The 20316-nt window shown below is 46.7% G+C and overlaps 1 protein-coding gene across 2 annotated transcripts in view; it reads left to right on the top strand.

Annotated features, from left to right (window-relative positions):
* Positions 1–20316, top strand: part of DIS3L2 (DIS3 like 3'-5' exoribonuclease 2) — a 200211-nt gene that overhangs the window by 65567 nt on the left and 114328 nt on the right. For both annotated transcript variants that reach the window (XM_081862181.1, XM_081862182.1), the window contains exon 7: positions 14358–14589. In XM_081862181.1, the coding sequence (XP_081718307.1) occupies positions 14358–14589 (232 nt within the window). The remainder of the gene's footprint in view (positions 1–14357; positions 14590–20316) is intronic.

Below are 20316 nucleotides of genomic sequence, written 5' to 3'. Positions count from 1 at the left end.
TAATTATGCACTTAATTAGAAAACCCACCACCCACCCTCTACTTCCCTCCACAGCAATTCAACTTCTTTATATTTCTTTCTACCTTTCCCCCCCTTGCATTCTATAATAAATTATTTTCGTTAAATTCTGATTTTTCCTTCTTTATTGGTTTTGCTAGCATTCCCCCCCCCCAAGTTCTTACAAATGAGGAGCAGGTATTCTGTGGCACGTGTAACAGGGCCAGTTCCAGCAGGTTCTGGCTGCCTAGAAGAGCCTCCAGCTCTTTGCATGTGTCAGTGGCTATTCTGGCTGCCTTGGCTGCTTGAGAAAGAGCAGTCCCTTTTGGAAGCAGTCCCCCTATAGGATGTGGAGCAGAGATGACCACAATGCCCAGGCCAGGCAAGACAGGGCAGCTGCTGCCACCCACCATCTCCCTGCCTCCCTCTTCTTCTGCACCCAGAACTGACTGTGCTGGTCCCGTGGGTTACCCAAGAGGCGAGGTCCAAGTCCGGTCCGTGGTCAAAGGTGCAAACTGGAGGCAGTCCGTAGTAGCTGAAGCTGGGTGCAGGGCAGGGAGCCGGGTGAAGTCAGGAACAGGCATGCAAGCAGGGAGCCAGGGCAGGTCAGGAGCTCTGGCAGAAAAGCAGGACAGGGTTCAGGCAGGAACTAGCAACCACCAATGTTGCTCCCGTAACTTGGGGCTGGGGCGGGCCGGCTTTTATCTGCCCTGAGGCATAGGACGGCCCCGATCCTCTGGTGACTCGCCTCTCCTGGCCTGGAGGCGAGCCCTCCTCCTGCGGGAACTTAGTTTCCTCCGCCTCTCTGCCCTGAGCCTCCGCAGCTCAGGAGAGGCTGGAGGGTTACCGGACCCAGAGGCAACTACAGCTTCCTCTGACGGGGCCGAGAGTGGAGCACCTGCAGGCAATGGGTCCTCCATCACCTCAGGAGTCAGAGCAGGCTCAGCTGGTGCCTGCACCTGAGGACCCAGCACAGGTGAGGACCCTTCAGGCTCATGCCCCAGCCCCAGCTCAGCTGGTTCTGGAGGCGGGGACTCCTGTGCAGGCTGGGATTCTTCAGGTTCAGCCTCTGAGTCCGAATCCCAGGCCATCACACTGACTGAATGGAGAAGGATCCCTTGGCAGAAGACTTCCCCTCCCTCCCCAGCTCCTCCTCCTCCCATTGCCGCTTTGGGTTTGGCCCCATATCCAACCTCCTATTCCCCACACCTCCAGGCTTCCACTGCCTGCATGAAATTGGGCCAAGAGGGGCAGGTCACCCTTCCATCCCTGCTCTAGTCCATAAGGACAGAAGCCCTGCGCGGGCAACAGCCCAGTTAGTCTGGGCATTCTGTTTCTTGCCATGGGCAGGCATTGCGGGGGGTTGGGCTAGATGACCCTTAGGGTCCCTTCCAACTCTACAGCTCTCTGATTCTATGAACCTGATTCCAAGGCATGGAGGAGATGGCGGCCACCCACGGTTGCTGCTCCCAGGTTCCCAGTGGGAAGAATGATCATTCCCTTTCTAGACCAGAATGCAGAATCCAGGCATTTTTTCCCTGTGCTTTTCAATCCCTTTTCAAATTCTGGTTTCCAATTGGTAAGGACATCCTGCACCTAAAAGCATTTCTGGTCCTTGCCCAACTTTCTTTTCCTTTGTGGAGGGAGACTGCACGATCCCTGAGCAGCTTCTTCCATTGCAGAAGTGCTCTTAAATTTCTTTACCCTCTGCTGTTTTAATACTCTTCGTTTGGATCCCTGCGATGCTTCTTGCCTTATCCTCGGTTCCGAGGAAAAGGCTGCTTTCTTTGAGAAACCTTTAAAATAACCCAGCGGTCACTAACGAGAGCACTCCTTCAGTCTTGGCTAAACAAAGTCCAGGTCTGCTTTGTTTTCTGCGGCCTTATCGTCCTCCTATTTCTCTGAATCTTTCCAGCCTAGCCTCCTTTAACTCTGGTACCCAACTCAGTGCTGCTGGCCTTTCTCCATAGGCCTGCTAATTGCGACCAGCAGCGGCTGATGAACCTCTGGAGTTGCATTTAGATAGACTTGCTGGTCCAGCTGGCCCAGGGCTCCCCAGTCTGGCTTGCAGTGACTGCCCATGGTCTCCAGCAGAGGCTCTCTCTCCATCCTTTTTCTTGAGTTCCTTGGAAAGGAAGCTGCCAGGGTTGGAACTTGATTTTCTGCATGCAGAGCATGACCTCTACCACTCCAGTTACAGAACACCGCCTGGGGTGCTGGAAACGGGGCTTTGGCCATTAAGAACCGTGGTGATTCATGTGGTCCACCTACAGCCTTAAATCAGTTTAACAACCTTCCTCGCTTCCCAGGGAACACTGGGAATTGCAGGACTGTTTGCGGGGGAGGGCTAGGTATCTCTAACAGACCTCTCTGCGCCCTGTCAAGCTACAGGAAGCAAGGATGGCCACCAACCTAGATTGTTGTTGTTGGTGTTTAGTTGTTTAGTGGTGTCCGATTCTTCGTGACCCCCTGGACCAGAGCATGCCAGGCACTCCTGTCTTCCACTGCCTCCCGCAGTTTGGTCAAACTCATGCTGGTAGCTTCGAGAACACTGTCCCACCATCTCGTCCTCTGTCGTCCCCTTCTCCTTGTGCCCTCCATCTTTCCCAACATCAGGGTCTTTTCCAGGGAGTCTTCTCTTCTCATAAGGTGGCCAAAGTCTTGGAGCCTCAGCTTCAGGATCTGTCCTTCCAGTGAGCAATCAGGGCTGATTTCCTTAAGAATGGATAGGATAGATGGCTTTAAAAGAGGATTAGACAAATTTGTGGACGAGAAGACTATCATTGGCTACTAGTCAAGATGGCTGTGGTCTGCCTCTACAGTTGGAGGCAGCAATGATTCTGAATACCGGCTGCTGGAAGCCACAGGAAGGGAGAGGGATCCTGCCCACAAGCATCTGGCTGGACTACATAGGCCATTGGCCTGATCCAGCACAGATCTTATTATGCTCTTACAGGTCCCTGAATTGTTTGGGTGTGGGGAGAGCTGTGCTAGTCAAACTGCCATAAAACCAGTATAGGTTTAAAGTGAAGTTTAGCTTGTGCCTGAAATCATTCATGGAAGTGCTATGCTAATCTCTCCCCACTTCTCCAACCTGTACTCATGCTTGATTCTTCTTCCCAGTCTGCAGCGCTTCAGTAAGCCCCTCTTACATAATGCCCTGTCTGCTATCTGCCCACTTCCATTCTTCTTTTGAAACTCATGGAAGCTTTAGCGGGAAACGGCCCGTCCTCCCTGACATCTGGGAGAGCTTGCAAAATATTTAGCTTGCACCGTTTGATGCTACTGTTGTTTGTCTTGGTGCATTTTTCACATAAATTGCTAATTTCAACCAGCAGTTGTCAATAAACTAAACAGCGACCTCCACGTCCTGCAGGGGCAGAGGCTATAAATATCGCCAGCCTGCAGCTGTAAAAACCAAAATGGGCTCTGGAGTTGTGCGGCGGTCCCTGCTAGTACAAAAGAGCATGGAGTTCCTAGAAAGCAGGAATGTCCCTGACCTCAGAAACAATGCAGCCAGAGGAATTGCATCAGGCTGGACTGAGCAGACAGGACACTTCTTCCTGCCATCTCTCTTAGCAGCAGGAAAGCACCTCTGAAGGCAGTTCAGCTTGTTGTTCTGCTTCAGTTGCCCATCCTCACTGGCCTTTCCTGCCATACAAACATTCTGATCTGTATGGTTTTAAGTCTGCAACTGTTTTTTGGCATCTGCCAAAAAGGCAGAACTTGGGAGCTGGAGTCCAGGATGCTGAGAACAGACGGACCCAGATTTCAGTGTGGGATCCAGTGTTTCGTCCTTAAGTTGTTGCTTCATTTGTGGGGAAACCACTGGATTCCATCCGGAACGGAAACCCACTGTTTTGACACTGGTCACAATTGTGATCTCCCCCCCCCCTCCAATGTATGGGCTGATATGGAAGTCATGGTGGTTAATGGAATGTGGTTGGACAGGAGTCACCTGGACCAACTAACTAATTGCATTGTTGTCAAGGGACACGATTCCCTCCCTCTATTGCACCACTTCTGGTTTGAAAAGTTTCACGTTGTTTATTTTGAGCTCCTGGTGTGCCACAAAAATGCAAGAGTGCCCATGTTGCAAGCACCAGCAGGAACTCGCCAATTTTGTCAATGTTTCTTTTCCTAATGGCTCCTTGACTTCTGTGTGCTCTCCCACCATGGCGTGCGTCCCTCCAGATTTTAGAACTTGACTCTTGTGACATGCAGCCCTGATTTATTATTATTTTTTAATCCCTTCTGCCACAAGCACACACACCCATCACAACAATGTGCATTTTTCCAGATTAAAATAACCATGCAGACTGGCTGTTGACTGGGTGCATTTCATAGAGTGGAAGGAGCTTGGGGAATTCATGCTACGGTTCAGCTTGGTCCGTCTGTCTCTCTCCCCCCCCCCCCTTGCAATCTTCTGCTGCAAGCATATCTTGGGTGGCAAGTAGCAATTGGGGAAATTTCCCACTGATGCTTGCACACTTTTTTGGAGGAGCTTCCAAATATGTCAGATTTCAATTATGACCCCCCTCTCTTTCTCTTCTCACTCTCTCTTTCTCTTTTTCGTTAATCACAGCAGCCTTCTTGTTGGCAGCCAGTGGCTCGAGTTAACTGTGGAAATTTCTGTTGCTTTCCTTGGCCACAGCCTGCTTCCTGAGCCGTGCGTGCTTTGTCCCAGGTGTGCCATTCTGGCCTTTGAAAGTGTGTCAAGGCATGTGCAGCGGTGGGGACCCCCGGGAGCCGGCACTTAAAGCCCCATCAAAAGCCCAAGTGCCGACACAGCAGTAAAGCGTGGGCAAGGGCTTTGATCCTGAGCTCGGAGGTGCGCTTCTGTGCACTCGCACACAGAAGCAGCTGACACTTGCCAAGTAGTGGCTTGCCATGGGGACATCTGAACTGCCCTGTCACACCCCAGGGAGAGTCTTGCCACGCTTTTAAAGGGCTGCCACGTGGAAGGTGGAACAAGCCTGTTTTCTGCTGCTCTGGAAGGTAGGACCCAAACCGATAAATTCAAATTATGAGAAAGGAGATTCCGACTAAACTTTAGGAAGAACATTCTGATGGTAAGAGCTGTTTGAGAGTGGAAGGTGGTAGACTCTCCTTCCTTGGAGGTTTTTAAGCAGAGGTTTGATGGCCACCTGTCATGGATGCTCTAGCCAGATCGCCCCTGCATGTTTCTTCCAATTCTACAGTTCTATGATTCTAAGTTATAAAGGTTGCAGAATTCAGGGGTGTTCCCCCTGGCTACGGAATTTGGAATGCCAAGGTACACAAGTTTTTGAATTGTTAGCACTGAAAACCCCTGCCCACCCTGAGCCAGGATCAATTGATACAACTATCTGCGTTCTCCAGGGGTCAGTGGGGTACCTGGGCTCTGCAAGGAGCTGCAGATGCTGCCCAGCACAGACCTGGTGGAGGACTTACTTATAGACTGCCACTCTGCCCAAGGAGCCCAAAGACGTACAATGCAGGGAGACGGTCAGCAATCGAGCAGCAAAGCTCAGTTAAATCAAAAACCTATGCAGTTCTGTTCTCGAGCAGAAATCCAGAGTCTTCTTAAGATTCTTTTCAATACTTTTCAGGGCAACACAGACAGACAGCTTACCAAGTGGTTTTATGTACCTTGTGGTAAGCTGCCCCTTTGTAAATCTTGCTCACGTTCGCTGTGTTTGTGTGGGCAGCAGGCAAACGTGTGTGCTGCCTTTTGTGATAGTTTTAACTCCAAAGAGCAGCATAGCAATTCTGAACACATCTCTTCATTGTGTGCTTTTAGCCCTTAGGAGGCAGGTTTATGCAAACATTTTGGAGAGGTACCCCGCCATTAGGCCCGGTTAGCATTGTCAGTTTATTTCCCCCTTCCGGGCATGTGCTGGTGCAGGCTTGCTCCTTTTATAAGTGTTAAATAAGTCTCCAGCAAATATCTTTGGGAATGGGTGGGGGTGGGGTGGGGGTGAATGTCTTTTCCTAAATAAACACGCTTGTAAAACGCACAGGAATATGTAACGCTCAGAGTTTATGTAAGCGCATCTCATGGTTTTGCTCAGCATTTTATAAGGATTGGCAAAGATGGCAGTGTAAGGGTTTAGTCAATTGAGTGGTCCAGAGCATAATATTAAGAAGGAAGACCACCCCCACCCCCCACCCAAGATAAGCTTCCTTGGAAAGCATGTTACACAGAACACAGAAAAACCCCCTGGACACCCTGTTGGACACCAACAGATCCAGCAGTACCCTGAATGGGATGTCTGAACATGACTTGATTAGATTTGGGTACTGGTGTGCCAAATCAGATGTCAAGTATGGCCTTGGTCAACCGGATGGATGACCTTCTCTTGAGAACGGGACAACCTTGCTCCTCCTCCTTGATCTCTCTGTGGCTTTTGATACTATGGACCCATGGTCTCCTCCTAGAGATGCTCTGTTGGAATTGGGGCAGTCTGGTTACAGTGGTCCTACTGAGTCCAGAGAGCGCCATTGGGAGAGTGCTGTTTGGCACCCTGGCAGTTATGCTATGGCAGGAATGTAAATGGCATTTCTGTGTGCTCTGGCTTCCGTCACGGTGTTCCATTGCGCCAGAAGCGGTTTAGTCATGCTGGCCACATGACCTGGAAAGCTGTCTGCGGACAAATGCCAGCTCCCCCGGCCTGAAGCGAGATGAGTGCTGCACCCCGTAGTCGCCTTTGACTGGACTTAACTGTCCAGGGTACTTTAATTTTTACCTTTTTAACTATCTCAAGAGACAATGGAGGCAGTGAAGTCAAACCCTAACACTCCATATGCTCCACCAGGCTCTTAAGGGCTTGCCTTTCCTCATCCCCTGTCCCCCACCCCTCAAAATCAGGTGCGTACTGTCAGGCCCGGAGGTCTGAAGAGGTCTGAAGACAGATAACTGGGACGACAGGTAGTTGGCTGGCAAGTGGGGTCCACCCTGATGCTAGTAGCTTCCTTTTACTCACAAGATACATTGCTTAGACAGGAGGATCTGAGGAGAAGCTGGTGGAACCCCCTTCTGTCACCTGTCATTTGCTGAGCTAGTAGCTGTGCCTTCTTGCCATTGACCGTAGTGATCCTGCACTGTAGCAAAAATGAAGTTCTCAGCACCCGCTTCTGGCAGTGCAGACTTGGGAACCTGGGTTTGGCTGCCAGATTCCCCCCCCCCATTGCCTGCCTTAACGTGCCCCCCCCATACAAATGCCTATAGCATTTGCACTGTGCTGTCCATCCTCTCTGGCAGTACAGGGACAGGGGACAGGTGGTTTTCCCTTTACTGGAACCAGCCCCTCTCTATTTAGCCAGGTGGGAACAAACAAGAGCTGGTGTCCTTTCCTTTCGGCAAAGCCGCGGTCCTTCATTCCAAGATGCTAATCTTTAAACTTGCTTGGCTTGAGCTCGCAGGCACAGAAGCTCTGGCCTTCCTCTCCCGGCCAGGCCCTGCTGCGCTTTCCCCACTCAGTGGGCATTTGGGACGTGTGTCCAACTCGGTGGGGGAGGACGAGATGGCAAAACCTCCTGGGTTGATGGATGCAGGTGCTCGGCAGGAATGGTGTGTTGTGTTTTCTGTGGTGTGTTGTGGTGGCAACGCTGCGATGACTGCTGAGGCAGCAGTCTTCTCCAAAGCATCCGGTGTCCCCTCCCCACCCCCAAAAGAAAGCCTTGTGGTCAAGTTGGCGTGCTGGATCCAGTGTCTCTTCCCCTCTGAAGTTCAGCTCTTCTGGTTTTTGTGTTAGCTTTATTAACACACTGGCCTGCTGCAGGGGTGTATATGAGGCGTTTGGATCCAGACGTGAGCTAAAGATTTTTATTTTTGGGGCAGGAATTAAAATGCCTTTTTTTGGGATTGTTCTCTGCAGCAGTGGGCAATGTTGGTGGAGGTTTTTGAATTTCCTGCCTTTCTACAGAGCCATTTCCAGAGCAGCATAGTAACCTACGAAGAGCCCTGCAGCTGGATTAGGCCAAAGTTTCAGCATGGCACAGCATCCTGCTCTCACAGTGGCCAGACTGATGCCTACAGGCAGCCCACAAGAAGCATCCGACAGCACTCTCCCAACTGGTGATAGTCAGAGGCGCCCTGCGTCTGACAGTGGAGATTGCCTCCAAACCATAGTTTGCAGTGGGGCAGGTCTGCAAACAATGGTTTGGAGGGAATTCTGGTTAGCAGTAACCATAGCATGTCTGATTGGGAGGGAACATCAGGATATGATTGGAGCAATCAAGGGAAGGGTGGAGGGCATCTGAGCATAAGAGGGCAAGAGACCCGAGGACAGAATCTGCAGCTCATTTCCAGTTCCTAAACTAGCACATCCTCACATTGAGTCCTCCAGATGTTTAGGCTACAACTCCTATCAGCCCCAGCCAACATGGATAATGGTTAGGGAAGATGTTGTTTCTAGTCCAGAAAAATCTAGATTGCATTAAGTTAGAGCAGGCTGCTCCGAACCATGGCTTAAGGATGGGTTTTGAAACCAGTGAACTGAGCCACTTGTTTTTCTTTGCACCAGGAGTGTGTCAATTGCAATTTGGAAGCCTCCAGCTCCCTGGTGACATTAAAAGTCTCGTTCACCCACCCCCCCATTTCCAGTTTTAAGATTTAGGGACTACAAGTTAACTGTTTAGAGCTGTCCTGGAAAAGTTATGTTCTCCCCAAAGCAGAGGTGAGACTGGATTCCTTCAGCTTCTTAACTGTGCCTGAATAAACTCGATAGCAAAGCTTTGTTCTTGGCCTAAAACTAATTCCTTCTCAAGAAGAACTGAGTGCTCTTGGAGCACAATTTGGAGAGAGATCCCCTGTGTGGTTTGGGTCTTCTCTTGCTCCTGCAGGGAGCCTTCTCCCTGCTCTCCTTTCCTGCCGTTAATTATGGCTGTGAGCTGCTGGCTCTGTGCTTCCAGGCCTTCTTTTCAGAGGCTTGCAGTCTGCTCACAATGTTCCCCCTGAGCTGGAAACTTGGGAGGAGGGCAGAACTTGTTAAAACTGGAAGGAGGCACATTTGGCCCCCGTACCTCAAGCAGCAATGTTCCATATGCTCAGGGTCCAGACTGTTCTCCAGACCATGGCCTGGTGGCCATCTAAGGAAATATATTTTGCTGGTCAACCTGATCCTCCAAGAGGTGGCCAGACTTTGATAATAAAGTCAATCTCATCTAAGAGTTAGGACCTCACAGCTGTGGAACCCATGTGTGCAGGTGGCAGAAGGCTTATCAGTTGGGGCTGAGGAGTGATTGTCCTGCTCCAAATCTCCTCTTCTCTCAAGAAACGGATTGGCAGTGGCTACTTGGGCTTCCAGTGGAAGCACACTGAGATAGCAGCGTGATAAAATTTACCCGTGACGCATCCGGTGTCTTCTTTCTTCTCCAAGTAGCTGCCAACCCACCGGGATGTCACATACAATGCCCGGAAAAAGATGTGACATTCAAGGCTGAGCAACTTCACATGCCTTGTGAGCGAAACTGGGGGCCGAAAGCCAAAATGGTACCTGTTGGCCATGGGGATGTAGGAATTCTGACAAGCCCCCCCCAGCCAATTATCTCAAGATCTGTCGCAGCAGAGCAAGCTGTTCTTGCATGCTGTTTATTTTATCAGCACCTTCCTGTTCTTCCTTCTCCAGGCAGCTTACGTCCCGTTCCCAATGCAGATCTCCTGCCCAGGCTGCTTGTAGGAGGGGAGCCACTTAGGTTCAGTAGCAGAGCCACGGCCACAGACCTTAAAGAGCGTTCCCTGGGCTGTAAAACTGCTTCCGCCCTCACCCTACTTTTGGGTTAAGTTCCAGGTTTCCTGATTAAATCCACTGGGCTGTTAACCAAACCTGCCTTCTCCTAGAATGCACTTTGAGGGGCTGCACTGAGGCACAGAAAGTAGGTCAGGCAAGTGTCCACTAAAGGGCCAGAGCCCGCAACTGGGAAGAGGAAGAGCAACGCCGCAGCTGACGGATGGCTCACTCGGAGGCTGTTTTCTTGCTGAGCACTTCCAGCCGTCCGCTGGAAAGCTGCTAACTTCAGAGCAAGTGCAAAATTGCTTTATAGAAAACGATTGACGCAGGCAGAGCCTAATAATGGGCAGGGGCTGCGCGCTCGCTCTTGACAGCTTCTGCGGAGTTAGGGCTGCAAATTGCCTGAGCTAGCAGCCCAAAATGGTATCTCCTTAATAATTATAGTTGCCTTGGCTTTTATTGCTGCATGTACGAGCTGCAGTAATAGAAACATGAAGTGTAATTAAATTTGGGTTTCATAAATGCGTGACATCCCTGGAGGCATCGTATTTATAACAACCGGAATCTGCAATGCTGTTCCAGTGAAATTCTGCTAATTGCTGCAGAGTCTACCACCTGTGAGCAGAAGGACAGCTCCTGCAGGGCTGGCTTTTGCAGCGAGCTGTTCCTCCTTCTTGTCTTTGCTGCTTTGATGCACCAGCTCCCTAAAATCCCGAATTTGGCAGAGGAATTGGGGAAAGGCTGTTCAAGGCTCGCCCGCCCAGCTTTGGAACTTGTCCGGATGAGCTTGATTTGGCGCTACGGACCTGCGATGGTCCAAGAATAATTTGCTCCCCCCCCCCCATGCTTCTGAATATGTTACATCACAGCAATTTTCTTTCCTTAAAGGTCAGGAGTGTATTATCCTCTGCTAAAGCAGCAGAATAGAATAAAGCCAAAAAGGAAGGAAGAAAATTATGCACCAAGGCAATCCATTTTCCGTGGCACAGAAAGCTAAATTCTGCTACTGGTATATTTCGCGAAGATTGACATCAACTGTACCTTTTACTTTTTGTAATTTATTCTGGTTTTGTTCAACCTGGGGGTTGGCAGGAACATCCCCTGCCCCATAGATGCTGGAAATCCTGCTTACTGATTCCTCTGGCCTGTGAGATCTTACTAGGCATTGTTTGCATACATTTAAGTTCAGGGGCAGAAGCTTGCATTTCTTTTCTTTTTTTAAAAAAAGTCAAATTCTTGGATTGCTGAATTATTCTCTAAATCCCCATGTTCAGTTCCTGAGCTGAGCGCTTACACAATCTTGGAGGACCAACATCTCTGTCAATCGTCACTTTTCTGAAAGGCTTTTTTGCCTTTCTTTTTAAGGGCTGCAGGAGAACACTTACATTTTTGTGGTACAAATTAAGTTAAATTTTGTAATTTATTTATTTTTTAAAAAGTTACCAGCGTGGGCAGACCATAGTTTTTCAGTGTCATTGATTCCGCAGCTACTCATCATGACTCTTGTGCAGTTCCTTTGCATTAGGTACCAATTTCCATGTCAGTCCAAAGGTTGGCAAGGGAGGGAGAGATGACTATTTTCACCCTTTTGATCACTCCCCGGCCCCTGCCTTGATTTTCACCTGGCCCCTTCCAGCAGTTTTAGAAGCCCCTCTTGATTTTGCATTTATCGTCTTTGGCCCAGCCCATTTGCATTTATGAGAACTGCACTTGATGTTGGAATACTGGATTTCTAATGGAACATGGTCAAAGCTTGCTTTGGGCCAGGGGGTGGGAATCTTTTCCAGCTCAAGGGCCTCATTCCTTTCTGAGCAACCTCCCGGGGGGGGGGGGAGCATGGCAGAGTCTCCTGGAGGGGAGTGTAATGAGAACGGTTCTTTTCAAACCACTTACACATATTTCTGGTTGGTGCAAATGCCATTTGTGAAGGAGAAAGCAACAATAGAACTCTACTATTCTTGAGTGTTGTGTGGCTTGGTGGAAAAGATCTATTTGGTCAACATTTTTAATGGCCTGCAATAAATTGTTTGGTGTTGGTCTATCTAGGAGCATGAACTGGACTTCTCCCACAGGGAGAATAAATCAGACAATAAATCACGCTAAGCGGTGGCTCCAGAGAAGGGCTGCACCTGGACTCCCCAAAACACTCACCTCTTCATGAGCAGCACTTGAGCAAACCGGTTGTCTCAGCTCTTCAGGCAACATAACCTGTTGGCTACCTTTCCTTCCAGAGAGCTTTGCCTTCTGCCTGAGCGCTACAGAGATGGCCAGCTGCAGTGAGTGTGGGGCGATGCATAATGTTGCACCGGGGAGCTTTGTGTTTCCCTGCCCCAAGGACCAGTGAGAAGGACGGGGGAGCCCAGGTGCCGAGGAAAACAGGATGCTAGACTAGATGGCTCCCTCATGAGATCCAGCAAGGCAGTTCTTATGTTCCTTAAGGGTTCTCTTTCTTTATTTTAGGAAGTACCTTCCAACTCTTTGTTAAAGGTGCTTTGTTCGCAAGGTGTGCTCTGCCCCTTTCACAGTTACTTAGTGTTCTTCCTTTTTTCCTTATCCCATTTCCTTCCTCCCCCCCTCCCCTTTTTGTATCTGATGTTTTCAGGTTCTTAGTGTTTTGGCAGGACTTAGTACCCTTTTAAGAGGGTGCATGTGTCAGTCTACCTATCAGTCTTTAAAAACCTCATCAGAGACAGATGCAACACCATTCCTTGTTTGCAGGCTTGCTTTTTAAAAAATATTTCATTTTAAGGATTTTTTTGCTTACATTTTTACATTCATATCAATTCAACAAAACATTTATCTTTTGGGGGTTCTCAGCCCCCAGACTTCTCCCCACCCTCCTCCCCGGTTTCTCATTGTTAACTACTATCTTTTTTGCATCTTTATATCTTTATCAAATTTATTTCATCTCCTTTGTTTCAAAATTTACCCTAATTATATCACTGGTGCTATTCTAAACCTTCTAATGTTTTTAAGTGTTTACAAGTGCTCCTTCAGGTGTTCTACAAAGTTAGTCCATTCTTTTTAAAAATCTTTTATCTCCTTGGTGTCTGAACTTCCCTGTCATTTTCGCCTTTTCGGCATAGTCCATCAATTTCGCTATCCATGTTTGCAGGCTTCCTTATCTCAAGATGCTCAACAGGGTGAGTTGAGAAGCATTCACCATTTTCCTGTTGAGCTCCTCACTCTAAACTCACAACAGACTCTCTGTCCATCAGGATGTATCAATAGCCTTGTGGCTGATAAGACTATAGGGGATTCAAACAGTTCCCCATGAAAACTGTTCTGCGCTGGACAGATCACATCTGGAGTTGTAGGTGCCTCACTTTATGATAGAAATTGGTCTTGTTTGCACGTAACACTAAACTGTGGTTTGTTTAACAAACACAAAGTGACACGAGTTGTCCTGCGGATGATCATACAAATAACGACAGCCGCCCAGTGAAGCAGAATGGTTGCAGATTCAGGACAGATAAAAGGAAGTGCTTCATGTAATATATAGTTAAACAGTTTCAGGGAGGATAAGGTGATCAGAGCCTACTAGTCATGATGACTCTACCACCTTTCTTCTGAATGCCAGTTGCTGAACATGAGCAAGAGAGTTCTGTTGCCTTCATGCCCTGCTCCTGTGCTTCTTAAAGACATCTGCTTAGCTACTGTAGGAAATGGGATGCTAGACTAGATGGGCCTTGGATCTGACCCAGACGGAGTCTTCTTCACAGTTACCCCAAACCCCTGACAATGTTCTGTGCTCTGCAACATCTGAAAGTAGTTTTCCCACCACTGAATCCTAGGAGCGCTGCCTGTTCCATCACCCAGTCAAAGGCGATATTGCTGCAGTTATTTCTCAGAAAATAGATTAAAAACCTCTTACTCTTTCTTCGGCTCCATAGTGTTGTTAGGAAAATTTCCTGCTTTTGGTGGCAGCTTGTGGCTTCGGCTCGCAGGGTCGTGTTGCCGCCTTAAGCGCTCTTGACACTCCCCCCCCCCCCACATTGCCTTTTGGCAGTACTTTTCGAGGGGGGAGTAATGGGAGATTGGCGCTTCCGCTGGACATCTCGACGTCCCACAGACCCTCGTGGGACTTTCGGGTGTGTGTGTGTGTGTGTGTGTGCCTAGCCCAGGCACTTCCCCCTCTTAACTCTGCAGCCTTGGTCCGATCACGACGATTTAACATTGTGATTTTAAAAGACAGCTTTAAAACTGTTTCAGTCATCGTTCTAAAAGAGTTATGCCATTGGAGGGTTTTTCACTCCCCTGCTCGCAGTTCCCAGTTTTTCCCCTTTCAGACCTTTTGTGTTGTGAAGAAGGAATGGTGGGGAAATGCCCCACCCCCCACTCTGCATGATGGACTTCACATAATTTGGCACCAAGGTGTGTTGGGACACATGGTGTGTTTCTTTCTTGTGTGCTAGTATTGCTTTCTGGGTGAAGTTGACCTGGAAGAGTTGCCATCCAGGCCGGTCCCATCCTGCTGCTGCTCCTCACTGGCAGTCACCCCTCCCATATTAATGTGAAAGGGCTCTGGGATGAAGGATTTGGAGGGGCGGGGAGACCTAACAGGGTCAGAAGCGGTGTACGGCTGCCCCTGAGCCATGCTGGACCATGCAGTTCAGAATGCGATTTTTCTCCCTCTTTACTCTCCAGGTAATCAAGCCGGACAGTTGTGACAATGAAACAACAGAAACAGCTCAAGGATCAGATCCTCCTGGGAGTTCCCCGGGCGCTTGTGTGCTTCGTGATCCAGGAAAAGGCGATGTTAACAGCCCGGACGTTGTTATAGAGGCTCAGTTTGATGACGAAGATGTTGAGGGCAAGCAAGATGGCTCAAGGGAGACCAAGGATCAGAAGCAGCTGTCCCTGGGGGCTGGAGAAAATGGTGAGTTGGGGTCCAGCTGCAAATGGTAGGGCCAGCTGTTTTCCCCTGCCTTTTCCACTTCCGTTTCCTTTAAAAGCAACTCAGGAGCTTAAATTGCTTTAGTTCTGTTGTGCAGCCTATAACTTTTTTTTTTTTTTTGCTGGGGGGCGGGGAGGGACAGGTGTCTATAGACATGCCTAAAAACAAAACCACAAATAAATAAAAATATAAGGAAAGCAATGTTGAGCAATGTTGGGTGGACTTGAAGGGCTGCTGGGCCTGGGTCATTTGTATTGTGTCTGAAAGGCAGTGGGGAGCCACTGAATGCATTTTTGCAATGGGGAGCCAGCCTGAAGGAGTCATTTGTGTGGCAGGAGTGATTCTATGGGGCCCAGAATAGACTCACCTGCAGCCTGACATTTAATCATGTAATCATACCTTTGCAATGCAGTTTAAGCAAATATTGGCGCTTGCCGTGCAATATACCAGTCTGTGGAAAGTAACCCACAACTGCATATCAAAAGGACCCCAATTTTAGGGGCCCACTTTGTTGGGATCCCTTTGATTCCTTTGTTGCTGTTGTCTTTATTCACTGCAGACACACCAATAGGATGCATTTATATAAAAGTTACTGCATGTAGTAGCACCCATGTGGTTTGTGACATCAAATGCTCACGTGGAAAGATTTAAACAGGGCAGGCTGCAAGAGCTTTGAAAAGACATGCAATGGAATGCATCAGAGACGTCTGCGTTTGTAGATCTGGTGGGACATTCTGCAGAGCTTCAGTACCCGACGTTTGACCTGACCATTGAAGGGGCATGTGAGCAGGATGCCAAGCCATTGATAAAGGAGGGAGCTGCATTAGATCTTTGCCCTACGCAATTTCACTCCAAAAGGTTTCAGTGAGGAAATGGATTTTCTCTCTTTGCTGGGAATATCCGCATGCATGTTTCCCTCTCTTTCATTGTCACTATTTTCCTGCTACTTTTTGAGTCTTCCACTCCGTTACCTATTTATTCTGGCTTTCTGCCAGTAAGGGTCAAAAGCCCTCCCTTGATTCCATTATGCACATTAAAAGTTCTCCGTTCCAGAGTTCCTTTCCATTGATATCACTGGATTATTATAGGCAGTTGGTTCCAGTTGATATAAAAGGTTTCATTTTGGATGCCTCTTGCAACACGAGTCTCTGGCGTCCTTTTGAGAATTGCAGCTAGACATTTTTATTTAATTTTCTTATGTGTGTATGCAACTATTTAGGCCTCTGTATATATTTTCAAGACTTTTATGTTATGATTTGAGCCTTACTAATCAGCCTTTTGGGGTAGTTTTCAATTTCTACAGGTTGTTTTAAATTTTGGGAGTCCTGTTGCTTTGTTTTTGCTATGCAAGTTTTCTCAGTACATCTGTTTATACATTTTAAATTCTTGCAGTATTTTTTATTTTGCAGATTGTAGCCAAATAATTTAAGGTTGGCATTAATTGGGTGTGGGAGTATCGCAATGTATTACATTTTTTTTTTTTTATAAATATTTATTAAAGTTTTTAAATATAAATGCACAAATAATAAACAATTTTACTTCTGTCACAAACATAGTTTCATCACTTCTTTGGACTCCCTCGCGTCTCCCGCTCCCATTTACATCATTAAAAGTTTTTTTCCAAACAAATTATCAACTTGTTTACAATCTCATATCCACTCATTCAAATATAATCTAGCAATTCTTCCAAAAAATTTTATATTTTCTTTAGTCTCACTTATCATCAAATTTAAATCTAATTTAGTGGTGGCCAATTTTTTATAATCTAGCATCCTTCTTAACATTCAACCAAATTACAATATTTTTGTAGATACTTCTTAAATTTCTTCCAGTCTTCCTCCATTTTCTCTTCTCCCAGGTCTCGGATTCTACCAGTCATCTCGGCCAGTTGCATATAGTCTATCAGCTGCATCTGCCACTCTTCCAGTGTGGGTAGATCTTGAGTTTTCCAGTTTTTTGCGATGAGTATCCTTGCTGCCGTTGTTGCATACATAAAGAATGTTCGGTCCTTCTTTAACACCTTCTGGCCGACAATGCCCAGAAGGAAGGCCTCTGGTTTCTTGGTGAAGGTATACTTAAATACCTTTTTCAGCTCATTATATATCATTTCCCAGAAGGCCTTCACTTTAGGGCAGGTCCACCAGAGGTGAAAGAATGTTCCTTCATTTTCTTTACATTTCCAACATTTATTATCAGACGAATGGTATATTTTGGCAAGTTTAACTGGGGTCATGTACCATCTATATATCATTTTCATTACATTTTCCTTCAGAGCATTACATGCGGTGAAGCTCAGCCCAGTGGTCCACAACCTTTCCCAGTCCTCAAACATAATGTTATGCCCAATGTCCTGTGCCCATTTTATCATAGCCGATTTAACCATTTCGTCTTGTGTGTTCCATTTTAACAGCAAGTTATACATTCTAGATAGTACCTTAGTCTTTGGTTCTAACAATTCTGTTTCTAACTTCGATTTCTCCACCTGGAACCCTAACTTTTTGTCTTTTTTTTTTTTAATTTCTCTTTATTAAGTTTCATTCTTCACATACTCACAAAAAAGTAAAACACAAAACATTAAATAAAAGATAAAAGGACACCATCGCAAAAAGAAAAAAAGGGGACAGGTCAAAAAAGAGAAAAAATAAAAAAAAGAAAAAAAAGAAAAAATAAACATTAGACCAATACAAATCACACACTATCTGACTTCCTTCCCTATTGATTTCGGATTTCTAATTTTTTAAAATATCACTTTTGCCGCTGATATTGATTATTAGTTTGTACATCGGAAGTTTTATATTAGACCTGCTATAGTTGGTAGGTTTTTAAAGTTAGTTTCTATATATGCCATGAATTTAGACCAATCGTTATTCAACTTTGTATTCTTTTGTTCTCTGATTCTCTGCGTCATTTTTGCCAATTCGACAAAATCATATAGTTTTGTTTGCCACTCCCTTACGGTTGGTATATGCGTACTTTTCCAATTTTGAGCGATTAACATTCTGGCCGCTGCTGTTGAATATTGGAATAAAGTTTTATCTTCTTTCCTAATTTCCTCCCCAATCATACCTAATAAAAAGGCCTCTGGCTTTTTAGGGAACGTGTATCTAAATATTTTTTTTAACTCATTATATATCGTGTCCCCAAATTTTTTTATTTCCCCACATGTCCACCACATGTGTATAAAATTACCTTCTTTTATTTTGCATTTCCAGCAGGCCTTATTACCAGTGTTGTACATCTTATTTAGTTTCTCTGGTGTTATATACCATCTGTATATCATCTTCTCTAAGTTTTCTCTGATTGCAACACTCGCCGTAAATTTTATTCCCTCATTCCACAGCTTTGACCATTTTTCATATTCTATGTTGTGCCCCAGGTCTATCGCCCACTTCACCATAACTTCCTTAATTTCTTCGTCTTTTGTATCCCAATCTAATAATATATTATACATTTTGGATAGTAACTTAGATTTACTTTCTATTATTTCTGTCTGAAATTTCGATTTCTTGTCATTCATTCCAATGAACTTTTTGTCATTTTTAAAAACTTCTTTAATCTGAGCGTAATGTAACCAGTCTCGCACCTTATCCTTCATTTTCTCCAAACTCTGCAATTTCCAATTGTCTCCATCTTTTTCTAATATTTCCCAATATTTTGGCCGCAATGTATTACATTTAGTACCTATTACCTCATTTCCTATTTGTCTATATTATTAGTGTCCCCCCCCAAAAAAAAATTCCACCCTCCCCTCAAAGGCCCTGCATTGTCGCTGAAGTAATTCTCAGTCCTAGAACCTGGACTTTTTTTGCCTGCCAGTGAATTCTATCTCTGCTTTTGTGGTTGGTTTTGCTTAGAGGTGGTTCTGAAACAGTCTTCAAGGGCAGCTCCTTGTAGAGCAGGTAATGAGCCACAGGCTGCAGGATTGTGATGAAAAAGTTCATCAGCACCAGAGGTTCCCCAGCCAATTCATTAGCAGTATCCAGAGGGTGGCAGGCTTCCTTCCACTTCTTCACTCGCTGTCCTTCCTCCCAGGCCATTTAGTCCCGCAATAGCCTTGTGCTGTCGCGCCTTCTCCTTTCATTTGGCACAGTATTTAACAAAGCATTTTCTGTGAAAATAAGATGCTCGCCATTTCTGTTGATGCCAGGTACCTGTTGGTGGTTTATTTCACAAAATGCTGCTTGCCGAGAAACAAGGTTAATCCTCCCTAGGCTTGATTCTATATCTGGGGGGTGGGAATTGAGTATTTTGGCCATGTTTTAAAAAGAAATCCCCTCCGCTCTGTGCAGCCCTGAAACATAAGCAAATTGCTCTGAGGGTATCCTTGGAAGCAATCCCAGGAATGACTGACGCTGCTTGGGTAGCTGAACTTTGATGTAGATGTTTTGCCACTTGCGATTGTGATGTTGGTAGGAGAAGATACTGCAGTTCTGTGGGTTCCTCATGCATGCAGAGTGTTCAGTGAGCCTCAAATTTTCAATCTTCCCAAGCTCGGGGGAGGCCTAGAAAATGCTGCGTTCAGGGCTGTATTACACAGCAAACCTAGCTGGGCTCAGATGTAGCCAAAACTTCACGCGAGCTTCACTGATTTTGAAGCCATTCTTAGCAACACACCCAGGAGCTGTTATTGTGAGTGACCCTTTTGGTTGTGGAGTGCTCTCTGGCCTTCCTAGCTAAAGCAGCCTTCGCATGGATGTGCTGGCTGGGAATGAGGGGAGTCTTTAAAACCCCCACCCAACCTACACACAGAGGCAGATGGGAGGAAAACAGCACTCTTTTCTGTACATTCCCTTTGTAGTAAGGCTGGTCCTAGCACCTGAGCTTGTCCCAGCCCTGAGATGCACACATTTGTCAGATCCTCCAGCCTGCCTGGCGTTTATCCACATCGTTTGCATTTTCATTCAGTGCTCCCAGTTGTGTAAACTCTCTTAGCTAAATAGGCACAGCAAATACAGGAACTAGGAAAGAGGAGCTATGGTAGTAAGATGGGATTTCCAAAGAAAGAGTTGGAAGGAAACATCATCAGGGAAGTTGCGTTTGGTGGGGTTTTTTTGAGAAACTTTCCTGAACACTTTGGGAATGCACTGTATAGACTGCCCTGGCTGGTGTTTACTTTCTTCTCTCTCTCTCTCCCCCCCCCCCCAATACACATGGCAGGTAGGCAGCATTCTGCACTGCCTGATCGGGCGATTTCAGGCAAGATGAGCTAAACCTTTAATTGAGAAACATTTCCAGGTAAGAGGACGCTGTGGTTAAACACGTTGGTCTGGCACTTCCTGGTTCTGGGAAAGGGGATATTCCATGTTTTGCTCACCAGGTTTGCTTCTAGCCTCCTGGCCCTATCATTACGTAGCTGGAAATTCCAGTCTCGCCATGGGATCTATAAGACACGGAATGTCACCACTGATGAAGGAATCTGAACCTCTTAAGGAGAAGCTTTGGAGTCTGAGCTTGGTCTTGAAAACAGGATGAGGTTGTGTATACGACCAAGAATTAGGCTTCATCGGCTAGCTTGGATGTTGTAGTTCAGGAATTTGGTGCAAAGATATCTCATGTCTGGCTAACAGCAGCATATCGCAAGTAGAAGTTCACAAATTTCTTGGAAGGCATGGTCTCTCACAGGGAATGCCCATTTGCATCCAGCAACTGGAAATTAAATGTTTTGGCCCTGCCTAGTGCGGTGCTGCCATACAGGACCGGCAGGGATTG

The sequence above is a fragment of the Podarcis erhardii genome (assembly GCF_964252035.2).
Source record: "Podarcis erhardii genome assembly, chromosome: 5".
NCBI classification, from domain to species: Eukaryota; Metazoa; Chordata; class Lepidosauria; order Squamata; family Lacertidae; genus Podarcis; species Podarcis erhardii.
The sequence above is the reverse complement of the archived record's forward strand: the minus strand, read 5'-3'. Positions and strand labels throughout refer to the sequence as shown.